This window comes from Dendrobates tinctorius, unplaced genomic scaffold (assembly GCF_039654945.1).
Source record: "Dendrobates tinctorius isolate UK_male_01 unplaced genomic scaffold, ASM3965494v1 ptg000029l, whole genome shotgun sequence".
Taxonomy (NCBI): Eukaryota; Metazoa; Chordata; class Amphibia; order Anura; family Dendrobatidae; genus Dendrobates; species Dendrobates tinctorius.
The window spans coordinates 57,326,795-57,341,582 of record NW_027361697.1 but is presented as its reverse complement, the minus strand read 5'-3'; the positions used below and the strand labels follow the sequence as shown (position 1 = coordinate 57,341,582).

The 14,788-nt window shown below is 43.5% G+C and overlaps 1 protein-coding gene across 1 annotated transcript; it reads left to right on the top strand.

Moving 5' to 3' along the window:
* The first annotated feature begins 7,776 nt into the window (after window positions 1-7,776).
* Window positions 7,777-13,998, top strand: LOC141085747 (uncharacterized). Its single transcript, XM_073571280.1, has 4 exons — window positions 7,777-8,193; window positions 8,515-8,674; window positions 8,785-9,738; window positions 13,962-13,998. The coding sequence occupies exons 1-4, from the start codon at window positions 8,148-8,150 to the stop codon at window positions 13,996-13,998; spliced, it is 1,197 nt and encodes a 398-aa protein (XP_073427381.1). The 5' UTR covers window positions 7,777-8,147.
* Window positions 13,999-14,788: the final 790 nt, after the last annotated feature.

Genomic DNA, 14,788 nt, shown 5'->3' with positions numbered 1-14,788 from the left:
CATGCATGCTACATATATACTACATACATACTACATATATACTACATGCATGCTACATATATACTACATACATACTACATATATACTACATACATGCTACATATATACTACATACATACTACATATATACTACATACATGCTACATACATACTACATACATACTACATATATACTACATGCATGCTACATATATACTACATGCTACATACATACCACATACATACTACATACATGCTACATATATACTACATGCATGCTACATACATACTACATATATACTACATGCATGCTACATACATACTACATGCTACATGCATGCTACATACATACTACATACATACTACATGCTACATACATACCACATATATACTACATACATACAATACATACATACAATACATACATAGACATACAGTACATATAACATAGAGTAACATACTTACCAATACTTGTCACATTGTTCCCCGAAGCCATTGTCTTTCCGGAATAAATATTAACATAACAAACCACAAAAATACTCACCCACGATCCGAAGCAGTCCACGAGTGTGTCCCACGACGATCTTGGGTAGAGAACTGCAGCATCAGATGATGCTGCCGTTCTCTACGGGCTGCAGGAATCCAATGACGGAAGGTAGGTATCCTTCCGCACTGTATTCCTCCGCCACTTAAAAAAAAAAAAGTCCCTAGTCTCACTTTATGCCATTGCTGTGTGGGAAATTCCCACACAGCAATGGCATAAAGTGAGACTAGGGACTTTTTTTTTTTTTAAGTGGCGGAGGAATACAGTGCGGAAGGATACCTACCTTCCGTCATTGGATTCCTGCAGCCCGTAGAGAACGGCAGCATCAGCTGATGCTGCAGTTCTCTACCCAAGATCGTCGTGGGACACACTCGTGGACTGCTTCGGATCGTGGGTGAGTATTTTTGTGGTTTGTTATGTTAATATTTATTCCGTAGACGACAATGGCTTCGGGGAACAATGTGACAAGTATTGGTAAGTATGTTACTCTATGTTATATGTACTGTATGTCTATGTATGTATTGTATGAATGTATTGTATGTATGTAGTATATATGTGGTATGTATGTAGCATGTAGTATGTATGTAGCATGCATGTAGCATGTAGTATGTATGTAGCATGCATGTAGTATATATGTAGTATGTATGTAGCATGCATGTAGTATATATGTAGCATGCATGTAGTATGTATGTGGTATGTATGTAGTATATATGTAGTATGTATGTAGTATATATGTAGCATGTATGTAGTATGTATGTAGCATGCATGTAGCATGTAGTATGTATGTAGCATGCATGTAGTATATATGTAGTATGTATGTAGCATGCATGTAGTATATATGTAGTATGTATGTAGTATATATGTAGCATGTATGTAGTATATATGTAGCATGCATGTAGCATGTAGTATGTATGTAGCATGCATGTAGTATATATGTAGTATGTATGTAGCATGCATGTAGTATATATGTAGCATGCATGTAGTATATATGTAGTATGTATGTAGTATATATGTAGCATGTATGTAGTATGTATGTAGCATGCATGTAGCATGTAGTATGTATGTAGCATGCATGTAGCATGTAGTATGTATGTAGCATGCATGTAGTATATATGTAGTATGTATGTAGCATGCATGTAGTATATATGTAGTATGTATCATGTAGTATGTATGTAGCATGCATGTAGTATATATGTAGCATGCATGTAGTATATATGTAGTATGTATGTTGCATGTAGTATGAATGTAGCATGTATGTAGTATGTAGTATGAATGTAGCATGTATGTAGTATGTAGTATGAATGTAGCATGTAATTTTTTTTTTTTTTTTTTTTTACATTTAACACATTAGCCGGATGATGGGACTACTACTGTCCCATCATTGGCTAATGTGTCAATCACTGTCATGGTAGCAGGCATCGCCAGATGGGACTTGTAGTCCCATCGGACGATGCCTGCACAGACCCCCGGAGCCTGCACAGCCCCCCGGCAGGCCGGCACAGCCCCCCGGCAGGCCGGCACAGCCCCCCGGAGCCTGCACAGACCACCGGCAGGCCGGCACAGACCACCGGAGCCTGCACAGACCCCCTGGCAGGCCGGCACAGCCCCCCGGCAGGCCGGCACAGCCCCCCGGAGCCTGCACAGACCACCGGCAGGCCGGCACAGACCACCGGAGCCTGCACAGACCCCCTGGCAGGCCGGCACAGCCCCCCGAAAGGCCCGTACAGACCCCAGAGAGGCTGTACAAGGGCAGGAAAGGGTTTTTCTTATTCCGATACCGGAAGTCCCATAGACTTGAATGGGACTTCCGGTATCGGAATCGGCGATACCGATACTTTTTTTAAAGATCGGCCGATACCATCCGATACGATACTTTGAAGTATCGGATGGTATCGCTCAACTCTACTAGGGACCTCATTTGAACACCGATCTCACCGTTTGGACTTCTTCAAATCACCTCCGTTCCCCCCAGTAAAAATAAACAAATAAAAAATACACATATTTGGTATCACCGCATTCAGAAAAGTCCAATCTATAAAAATATAAAAACAATTAACTCTATTGGTGATCACAGTAAAAGGAAAAAACTCAAGAACGCCAAAATTACGGTTTTTTGGTAGCCACAATTTCTCAAAAAATGCTGTAACAGGCAATCAAAAAGTCACATCTATCACAAAATGGTATTAATAAAAACATCACCTCGCCCTACAAAAAATATGTTATCAAACAGCTCTATTGGAAGAAAAATAAAACTATTACAGGTCTTGGAAAATGGAGACACAACTCTTTAAACAAAATTTTTGGAAAATTCAGATTTTATTTTCAAAACTAAAATAATAAAAAAACTGGACATGTTTGTTATAGTCGTAATGATATTGAAGGGGATATTCATATTGCATGGCCATTTTTACCACAAAATGTACACCAAAAAAACTATTCCCAAAAACAATTTTAGAATTGTGTTTTTTTTTCTCAGCAATTTCACCGCACTTGGAATTTTTTTTCCTCAGTTTTAAGGATACTATGTGATAAAAAGAATGGTGTGGTTCAAAAGTACAACTTGTCCTGCAAAAAAAAAAGCCCTCATATGTCTATGTGGACAGAAAAAATAAAAGAGTTATTGCTCTGGGAAAAAGGGGAGGAAAAATATAGGCAAAAAGAAATGGGCTGCGGTGTTAAGGGGTTAAAAATATTTGAATGAGGCCTGCCAGCTGTTGCCTTTCAGGGATCTATGGATGACTGGATAATCCTACTTATAATTTTCTCTTGGCTTTGCAGTTTGTTCAAACCTTTTATGTGTGTAGGAGTGCATCAACTATAGTTTGAAAATATTTTAATGAGGCCGGCAAGTTGTTGCCTTCAAGGGTCTATGGATGACTGTATTACCTCTTTATCAATTCTTCAACTTATGAGTTTAGTAGTTCCACAACTACACTTTCTTAATTTTTCTCTGAAGCACTATAGCTGGTGCCTTGAAGGGTGTTTGGATGACCCTGCTTGAAATGTTTGGCAGGCTTTGCACTGTGTGCAGAGCTTGTATGAGTGTAGAGGTACCACAACCACACTTTGTTCACGATATTTGAATGAGATACTACATTTGGTACCTTGAAGGGTGTATGAATAACCCTGCTTGTAAATTGAGAAATTGACAAGTTGCAGCTTTGAAACACGGTGCGTGCGTGCAAGTCAGTTTATGCTGAGTAAAATATACGTACAGTGGGCAGGGAGATTTCTATGAATCCCATCCACTTTGCTGGAGCTACAGTCAATTGGCTCTAGCCTCTCAGTACTCCATCAGAAAGCCGAGAGCTGCTACTGCGCTGGCGCAGACAGCGCCATCTTAGGAGGATTTTTTTTTCTTCACCAGTAAGATTGCACCGCCGGCGCATGCGCAATAGCAGCTATCAGACTACAGCTTGACAATGATAGCAGCTCCTGCGCAGGCGCCGCGGGTGCCAGTTTCAAACTGATTTTTTTTTCCTCTAGCTGAATAACCTGAGTAAAATATATTATTTTCAGAAAGTTGTGGGAAGCAGGGTGTGTTGCAGTCCGCGCTGCCGAGATTCACAAATCACCTGGGATACAAGATGTTGTAGCAGTATACTCCTTTATTTCCTCCTACGCGTTTCGGCGCCCTTCCTGGCACCTTCCTCAGGGATATTGTATATCCCTGAGGAAGGTGCCAGGAAGGACGCCGAAACGCGTAGGAGGAAATAAAGGAGTATACTGCTACAACATCTTGTATCCCAGGTGATTTGTGAATCTCGGCAGCGCGGACTGCAACACACCCTGCTTCCCACAACTTTCTGAAGGTTTTTCCACATGTGAGTGGTTGGTGGAGGTCCTGCAGCAGCTGATTCTGTGATATGCTCTCAAGCCAGTTGTGGGTTACACAACTGGAATAGGTGAGTGGAACTGCATTATACCGCTCATACTTCAAGTGTCACTAGTGATAGGGCACTATTGCGCCTCTTGTTCCCCCCATCATTTTTTGTATATTGGCACACAAAACATGCGGGTTTTTCTGCAGAGCAGGTGCCACGATCGGTACCTGTCTGCAGAAGAATTTTTTTTTAAGTTTGTACAGATATTCATTATGCAATCTAGGAGGCAGGACAGTGAGGGAACAGTGACCTGTCATCAGGATGCATAAGGATTATCTAATCAGAGCACCACACAAGGGTGGACCTACCGCCGGTGCAGCCCATGGCTAATTAATCAAATTAGCCATGTGGAGCGCCAGGCGCAAGAAGGAGAGGAGCCAGCCCTGAGGTGAGATGATATCAGCTTCAGTCACTGCTTTGCTGCGCTGCTGCTGTGGGGGAGGAGAGGAGGAGACAGACTGTCTCACTCACTGTGCCAGTGGCGCCAGCCGGACGGTGGCTGCAGCCGCAGGTTAGTTAGTCACTTGTATATGTGTGTCTGTGTGTATGTGTCTGTGTGTATGTGTCTGTGTGTATGTGTATGTGTCTGTGTGTATGTGTCTGTGTGTATGTATGTGTGTATGTGTGTGTATGTCTGTTGTTGTGAGCTCATTTTCGGGTTTGCCTCTGGCTTCTGGTGATGGTTATGGAGCTGGCTGTGCTGACAGAGGAGTAGTGAGTTCTCTATCTGGACGCCCTCTGTTGGTGAAGGGAGGTAATGAAGCTGATCTACATGGCAGAGACCGGTCACCTGAGGAAGAGGACTGCGATTGGACATCAGGAGTTTCTGATTGGATTTAAGGCAGACGACTCCCTAGTTTCTTGCTGGTGATTTTCCTGACTGTGGCTCCTGGTTTCCAGTTTGGTTCCTGCCTTCCTAAAGCTAAGTTTTCTCTGCTATTGTTCATATGAGTTTTTGTCTGGTTTACTTAGTTTTTGTGTTCAGCCAGCCCTGGCTGGGACTGGGCTGAATCCCCATTTTTGTCTCTGATCAGTTGATCTCTTTTGCTCTGTCTTCAGAGTATACCTGAGTGCTGATATTGTGATTTGAAGTCTAGCGACTTCAGGGCCTTTTTCTATCAGATGTGTTGGACATACTTTTTGGCAGGGTTTTTGCGTGATTGCAGACAGCAGCTTTTCTTTCCTGTCCTTTCTAGTTAGCGAGGGCCCCATCGCTTGCTCAGCCTATCTTTCTACCTGTGTCTGTGTTTTCATCTTGTTTCACTGACAATACATGTTGGGGGCTGTCTATTGCTTTGGAGTCTGCTCTGGGGCAGTTTAGATTTTCCCTTTCTTTCTTTAGGCTTATTTAGTTCTCCAGCCGTGACGAGGCATCTAGGACCACAATAGGCTCGCTCCACGGCTACTGCTAGTTGTTGTGGATAGGAGCAGGGGTCTGCAATCCGCTAGTTACCAACCTCTCTGGTTTTCTGGGCTTAGCTTGCTTTTTGTTTTTTCCTCCTTGGTGACTCATTCATAACAGTCTGTGTGTATGCATGTGTGTGTAAGTATGTATGTATGTGTGTGTGTATGTCTGTGTGTATGTGTGTCTGTGTGTATGTGTGTCTGTGTGTGTAGGTCTGTGTGTGTATGTGTGTGTGTGTGTATGTGGAGCCTGGCCCTGGAGGAGAAGCAGACATGAGGAGAAGACTGTGATGAGGAGAGAAGGCCATGATACCCGAGGTGATGGGAGAAGGCCATGAGGGTTGATGGAAAGAAGGCATTGATCAGCTCATGGGAGTGATGGGGAGAAGGCAATGATGGGAGTGATGGAGAGAAGGGAGTGATGGGGAGAAGGCAATGATGGGAGTGATGGAGAGAAGGGAGTGATGCGGAGAAGGCAATGATGGGAGTGATGGGGTGATGGAGCAGGCAATGATGAGGGTGAGTTAGCAGGCAATGATGAAAGTGATGGGGAGAAGGCAATGATAGAAGTGATGGAGTGATGGAGCAGGCAATGATGGGAGTAGGTAATGATGGGAGTGATGGGGAGAAGGCAGTGATGGGGTGATGGAGAAGGCAATGATGGGAGTGATGGGGAGAAGGCAATGATGGGAGTGATAGGGTGATGGAGCAGGCAGTGATGGGAGTGATGTGGAGAAGGCAATGATGGGAGTGATGGGGAGAAGGCAGTGATGGGGTGATGGAGAAGGCAATGATGGGAGTGATGGAGAGAAGGCAATGATCGGGGTGATGGAGAGAAGGCAATGATAGTGGTGATGGAGAGGGCAATGATGAGGTGGTGGGTGAAAAAGAAATGATGATGGGGGTGGTGGGGGAGAATGCACTGGTGGTGGTGGAAAGAGCAATAATGGGGGTGGTGGAGGAGGAAATGGTGGAGGTGGTGGAATGGGCAATGATGGGAGTGGTGGGGGAGGAAGCAAAGATAGTGGTGGGGGAGAAGAAAATAATGGAGGTGTGAAGAGGGCAATGATGGGGTGGGGGAGAGGACAATAATGGGATGCGAGGGGAGGACATTGAGGGGTGTGGGGGATTGGGATGTTAGGAAGGGGGACTTATAATGGCCTTAGGAACAGGGGGAGGTGGAGGAAGACGTTATCTCTTATTATGTCTAACACAGTCCCTTAGTATATAGTGTACTCACTATGTCTAACACAGTCCCTTAGTATATAGTGGACTCACTAATTCTGTATAACACCTCCCTTAGGCTGGTTTCACATTTGCGTTTTTTTGCGCTTGAAAAAACGCATACGTGCGCATGCGTTTTTTCCCCTATATTTAACATGGGTGCGCATACCTGCGCGCTGGCATGCGCACGTACGCGATTTTCATGCGCTGCGTTTTTTTGGGGTGTGTGTTTGTATTTCACAGACGCTACATGTTGCATTTTTTGGTCCTGGAAAAAAACGCATGCGCACGTTTTGCGCTAAAAATGGCCATTATAGCCTATGGATGCGCATACGTGCGCACTGGCATGCGCATGTATGCGTTTTTTTAGCGCTGCGTTTTTTTGGTGGTGTCCACTTGTTGTACTAGTTATAAACTTCTAAAGTAAAAAAAAAAAAGTCTATATAAAGGAGGTGCCTGCCAAAACTCTGCCACTACTACACTGACAGATTTGAGAGCGGACAGTCACCAAGGAACACATTATCAGCGCAAGAATGTGAGTATATTACATTATATGCCTGTCCTTTTAAATTATGTATGTACTAATGATTTTTATTATTTTTACATGCAGTATGTCTTCAGAATCCGAATATTCCCCATCGCGGCAGGAATTGGCGCAAGCAGACCGTGAGGTGATTATTTTCGTGCATCTGGTAAGTATATCTGCTGCTACTCCAAATCTTACGTTTTTTTCAACTTTTTTAAGACATCATCATCATCATCTTCTGCGGACGGGACTTCTGAGGGCGAAGAGCAGGAGCAGCGAAGCCAAGTCCCGGTGGTGATACGGAATGTATGTATCAAATGATTTGTAATGTTCTTTATTTTTTATCTTCTATTTTTACTCTTTTTTTATGTTTCTTTTTTTTGTAACTTTTTATTCAATTTAAATTTGATTATTCTAATGAATGTGTTTTGTCTAGGTTCCACAACGGGATGAAGACGTCTACCTGGATAATGAGCAGCTCATCAGCCTGGTCCAGGAGCGTGCGCCGTTGTGGGACAGCCGTGACCGGCTGTACAAGGACAATGTGGTGACCCGGCGGCTATGGAATGAGGTGGCCGCAGCGTTGATGGATGGCTGGGACAGCGCCACAGCATCCTCCAAAAAGGCGTTTAGTGAGTATTTCCCTGCTCTGTATTGTGCCGCAGTGACTGTTGTCCTTGACGGCACTGTTGGGTTTCGTGCTAGGTATATTCTAGCAGGAAACCCAACAGTGTCATCGGGCTCTACAGTGACTGCTTTGAGTATTGTATTGCTATATTGTGCCGCAGTGACTGTTGTCCTTGACGGCACTGTTGGGTTTCGTGCTAGGTATATTCTAGCAGGAAACCCAACAGTGTCATCGGGCTCTACAGTGACTGCTTTGAGTATTGTATTGCTATATTGTGCCGCAGTGACTGTTGTCCTTGACGGCACTGTTTTTTTTTTCCCAACAGTGGACAAAGTCCGAACACGTTGGCGTTCGATCAAGGACCGCTTCAACAGTGATGTTCGTGCTGAGGGCCAGGTTCGCAGTGGATCTGCGTCAAGGACCAGAACTAGATACCGTCACTATCACACGTTGCAGTTCCTAAGACCGGTCCTTGCCACGAGATCGTAAGTATTATAAATTTTGGGTTTTTATTTTTATTAATCTGTGTTTTTCTAATCCACAGCTGATGCTTCTTGTAAAGGCATGGTAGTAATGATTTTCCTTTCTTCCACAGCACCTGGAGCAGCACCCTGCAACCTGGCCCTGGAGCGGTCCTTCCTCGGACGTCCTCTGACCCGTCCCAGCCATCCGACAGCCAGGAAGCACCTTGCAGGTCAGCCACACACACAGCTGGTGACCAGGAAGCTGGGCCATCAGGTGTTCCCCTGTCCCAGGTCTCTGCCACTGGTTATGCGGGCACTACCCGCCAGCGGCAGAGGGCCTTGGACAGGAATGTCTTGCCCGAGTTTATGCATTTGAGCGAGGCCTTTAATTCCAGCCTCAAGTCGCTGTCCGACAGAGTTGAAAGCGGTTTTGCACTCATGGAACGTGGTTTTAACCACTTTGAACACCGCTTCAATTCTGTAGAACAGCGCCTTGACCGTCTGGAGGCCGACCTCAACAGACCAGCACACCATTTTTTTAGTAAGATTGAAAAGGGCATGGTGGAACACCTTAGTCCTGAGCAACAGCTGAATGTGCTGCAGGCCTGCAACAATGCTTTCTTGCAGGCTATGCAGCATAATCGGTACGGTCAGCAGTCAGTGGTGTCATTTCCACCTGTGCCACCATTGACTCGCTTCACCTCACTACCGACTTGTGCTGCATACCACTGCACGGACACCTCTATTCAAAGCCAGGACACCCACCGTTACACCACCACAAGTCTGAGTGCAGCTGGTCACTTCACCGACACCACCATGGCAAGCGCTGCTCCTGTCTGGAGCACCACCGCCACTCCCATGCATGCGTGGAGCTCAGCCACCACTAGGCAAACATGGAACAGCCCTGCCTCTACAACAACATGTAGTAGCCCTGCCACCACCACTCCGCAAACCTGGACCATCACTGCCGCCACCAGTCCTCCTGCAAGGACGAGCACTGCCAACCAAGAGCAGCAGCAGCAGCCACCTCAGCAGCAGCAGCAGCAGCCACCTCAGCAGCAGCCACCTCAGCAGCAGCCACCTCAGCAGCAGCAGCAGCCACCTCAGCAGCAGCAGCAGCCACCCCAGCAGACGGGGGACCTACACTCAATATTTGCCCCAAGTTCAAGGCGAAATCAGCCACCTCAGCAGCAGCAGCCACCCCAGCAGACGGGGGACCTACACTCAATATTTGCCCCAAGTTCAAGGCGAAATCCATCAAGGCGGGCATTGGGCCAAAGTCGGTCCAGGCACACAAGCCTACGGCGACATGCCATTACAACAAATGTACCTGAACAGATTTCCTCTCCTCCAAGTGTTCCTAGTTTAATTCCCTTAACTGGACTACCTTCCCCCACAAGTTTTGTTGCCCCTTCCCCTCAAACACCGTCTTCAACTGCAAGTGTTGCATCTTCCCTGCACACCCCCAAATTGAAACCATCTGCCCCCAAACGCCAGAAAAAATAATTTTTTGGTTTATTTTTGTGATTAAAAATAAATTTACATTTGTGGTTCACCATTACAAAGTTTCATTAATGTTGTTTGCGCCGCTCACACACACTGATGGGTAAATACATGTTAAAAACCAACCCAAGGCCTAGTATAGTCATATGTGAAATAACACGGACTAGTATAGTCATACCAAGGCCTAGTGTAATAACTCAAGTTTTACCAACTTGGATCTGGTTTCATGAAAAACAAACTGTTGAAACTTGTCTAAAAAATAAGTTTCTTTCTTAAAAAGTTTCACCAGTTTGTTTTTTGTGAAACAAGATGCTAGTTGGTAAAAATCGAGTTATTACAGTAGGCCTTGGTATGATTATACTAGGCCGTGGTATTTCACATATGACTATACTAGTAGGCCCAAGGCCTACTACACTCATATTTGAAATACCACGGCCTAGTATAGTCATTCCAAGGCCTAGTGTAATAACTCTAGTTTTACCAACTAGAATCTGGTTTCATGAAAAACAAACTGTTGAAACTTGTCAAGTTTCACCAGTTTGTTTTTCGTGAAACAAGCTCCTAGTTGGTAAAAATCGAGTTAGGCCTTGGTATGACTATACTAGGCCGTGGTATTTCACATATGACTATACTAGTAGGCCCAAGGCCTACTATACTCATATTTGAAATACCACTGCCTAGTATAGTCATTCCAAGGCCTAGTGTAATAACTCTAGAAACTTGTCTATTTCTACACTACAAGTTGGAATTGAGCTGATTACATTCATCCACTCAATGCTGACTTGTATTCCCCATTGACTTTCATTGGGGTTGGGTTTTGAGGGTTGGGTTTTGAAAAAATCACATACTTTTTTTTCAACTAGTTGGACAATTTTCTCTTGAAAAAAATTGGTTTACTGATTCATGGACTGCAGCTTTGCTCGTTCCAATATATTTCACGCAGACTAGCAATGCTGCATTTTAACTCATATGTGTATTTACCTGCCCAGGTGTGTGAACATCAAAAAATTCAGTTATACATGGGAAGTTTTTTATTTAATTGGAGATTAAAAAATATAGTGCACTCAGTAATGGTATCAAATAAGGTTTTTTATTACCATAAACAAACAAAAACATTACACCATTTCATCTTGCCAGTGCACCCGTCCTACATCAGAAATAAAGTAGGCCGCAAATTGGTCCCTCATTTGGTCAACTTCAACGGGTGACCTGAGAGGGTGCTGAGTGAATTCAGGCAATGGGTTAGGAGCATCATCGTCCAGTTCAAAGATCGGGTGCTCTTTAGCCATCACAAAGTTATGTAGAACCACACAGGCCTTCACCACCTCATCGACTGTTTCAAGTTTAAGATTAATGTCCGTGCCCAGAATTCGCCATCTGGAGACAAGAATCCCAAAAGCACACTCGACAGTTCTTCTGGCCCTGGTCAGCCTGTAATTAAATATTTTTTTGGTGTGGTCCAAGTCCCGGCTGGAGTAGGGTTTCAGTAAGTTTCCGCACATTTGAAAAGCCTCATCGCCAACCATTACAAAGGGCAGTGGCGGAGCTTCGGTGTGAGGAAGAGGCCGTGGCATAGGGAAATTAAATTGGTTGCCATACAACCTCCGGCCCATGTCTGAGTTTTTAAAAGCCTGTGAGTCATTACCACGGCCAAATGCTCCAATGTCCACTGCTACAAACATACATCCGGCATCCGCAATGGCCATGAGTACTATTGAAAAGTACTTTTTGTAATTATAGTACTCAGATCCCGTTCTTTTGGGTTTGATGATCCGTATGTGTTTACCATCAACAGCTCCCAAACAGTTGGGAAAATTGCATACTGTCCAGAATTTGTCAGCAATTTCCATCCACTTTTCAGCGGTGGGCAGGGGCATAAATTCTGGACAAAGAACATTCCAGAGAGCCCGGCAGGTGTCAGCAACAATTCCAGACAAGGTAGAGATTCCAATACGGTACTGGAAGTGTAGTGAAGATAGGGTTTCTCCAGTTGCCAGGAATCTGTGAACAGACAAAGAAGTAAAATTAATATTTATGTATATTATTTTAAAAAACTATAAAATAAAATATTAGTACATTCACGAAAACTAATTACCCAAGGTTTTGAATACTAAATTTAAAAAAAAAAAACATCAGACCGCACCCCTTGGTTTTTAAATATTACATACCGTAATGTCACCAGTAGCCGTTCCTCAAGAGGAATCGCACGACGGAGCTGTGTGTCCTGTCTCCGGATCGATTGTTGGACACGAGCAAGCAAATCCCTGAAACTTTCTTGGGGCATCCGGATATAATCTGTAAATTTCTCCGGGTTTGCCTGGAGCTCGCTGTAGAGGGTGTGGTATGCCCCACGGCTCTCCCGGAGTTCAACAATCGGATGTATCCACATACGCCGCCACTGCCGTCTTCGCTGCCTCTCTCTCTTCCTTTGTTCATGGCAAGCAACTGCATACGCCTGAGCCATCGCGATGTCCAAATCCAAGTTGAAGTGAAAACTCTTCCAGCGCAGATCCATGGTCACGAGAAGAATCAAGCAAATGTGAAGAATACTGTAGACAGGGTCTATATATTAACATACCACACCCACAATGAAGTCCCATTGGTCTAGTGTGTTGTTGAATGTTTTTTTTTTCTTTTTTGGGGGGTTTTTCAAAAATCTGTAAAAAAACGCAAACGCACAAAAAACGCATACAAACGCACAAAAAAGCTGCGTTTTTTTCCTGCATGCGCATAAAAATGCTTGAAAAAAACGCAGCAGTTGTATGCTTTTGTATGCGTTTTTTCAATGCGTTTTTTTGCGGGAAAAACGCGCTGCAAAAAAAAGCAAGAGTGAAACTAGCCTTAGTTACAAAGTTTCCTCTTTTATTATGTATAACACGTCTCTTATTACGTACCATCCTCTCTAGTTATATATGATGCCGTCCCTTATTATATAGCTTCCTCTGCTGTTATGTATAGTGCTGTCTCTTACATAGTGCATTCTTGTTAATTTTGTTATTTACAGTGACCTCTTTTATTACATAGTCCCCTCTCTTGTTAGATATAAAATGACTGCTGACGGAGCAGCCGGTGACCAAACTACCAGTCCATGAGCTCCTCCATTAGAAAGGAAGTTTTCCCATGCTCCATCAGCCATCATTGCATTGCACAGCTAAGAAGACAGGACGGTATGTAATAAAAAACAGGGCTCTGTATAAATCAATATGTAAGGGACGGTACTGTACATAAGAGAGGGCACTCTGTAAGGGACAGCAATATACATAATAAAGGAGACTATGTAATATATATACATGTATGTGTTTGTGGCTATATAATATATATATATATATATATATATATATATATATACACATGTAGCTTTGACACCATAAAAGGAGAGGGGCCCAGACACATTTCTTGCACAGGGGCCCCAAGCTGTCAGTGTTCGCCCCTGGCACCACATACACCAAACCCGCCATAGGACATGAGAATCTCATTAACACAAAACTGAAAATAAAGATTAAAGAACAACCTAAGACGGATTTCATAAATCAATATATAATTTTATTCAGTATAACGGCGCCGACCTGACAGTGTGTAGGATACTGTGCACAATCCTGCTGACAGGTTTACTTTTAGTTAGAAAAAAGTTGCTCTAAGTTTTAGTTTGCAATCTTCATTTCTTCTCAAACCCCTTAAAGAAACCCTCCTCCCATCAAAGTTTTTTTCCTCTTTTTATATTACAGTCATCATATTATACAGCACTGTGTACTTGCAATTGCTAGTTTTGCCTTTCTACCCAGCTAATTCTTTATTTTTCTATTAGGACTATGACATCACGTGATTCAAAACTGACTACCTGAATCCTTCTAAGCGCCATGTAGAAAGAGGAGGTCACTTTTCTCTGCATTGTAAGTCAATGACCACTCGTTTAACAACCTTGCAACATCGTTTATTATAATTTGCCAACATTCTGTTTCATATAGTCTAAACATAAAACATGTGAGCGGGAGTAAAGACCACACAGGAGGTATGCTTGGCTGACTTTTATCTCCAGGGATGCCAGTGCAATATAGTGTGGAAGATGTAATTGTTGCGGATAGGAAATGGTTGTAGACCAAATGTTCTGGAAGCAATCGGCATGTTCCTGAATGATCTGGATCTTCAAAAAAAAGTATCAAAAGACAAAAAAAGATTATTTTGTGTGGTGTTATAATATGTATAATGCTCTCAAAGTATTTGCAAGATTTGCAAGTCTTGTAAAAACCCTTTAAGTTTGTCATAAAACACTGAAATCTGAATGTCACCTCTAAGTTACATTCATGCATCTGTGTGACACGTTCATGTGCCGTTTGCTCTTTCTTGGACAGCACACAGACCCGTATCATTGATCCAACCAAACATCCAATTTAAAAATGTATCCTTGTGTCCATTCTGTGATTCTCAGAGCAGATCCTATTTTCATCCGTTTTGCATATCAGACTTGGCATTTAAAGTCTATGGAGATCTGTAGAAAATGGGTGAAATGCAGAAAATATTAATTTCAGAGGCAAAGCTAGGGGTTCAGCTCAGTGGGGCAAATTATCTGAGTGGGCCCCTAACCAGGTAAATCTGATTACATCTACAGTGGTGTAGGGGTGGCGGTGAGGGCAG

Excerpts from the sequence above, each read along its gene's own strand:
- LOC141085747 (XM_073571280.1), top strand. The coding sequence starts at position 8,148 with ATGGATGGCTGGGACAGCGCCACAGCATCCTCCAAAAAGGCGTTTA. Across the intron at positions 8,194-8,514 it reads ATCCTCCAAAAAGGCGTTTA|TGGACAAAGTCCGAACACGT; the intron begins GTGAGTATTTCC and ends TTTTCCCAACAG. Across the intron at positions 8,675-8,784 it reads CCGGTCCTTGCCACGAGATC|CACCTGGAGCAGCACCCTGC; the intron begins GTAAGTATTATA and ends TTTCTTCCACAG.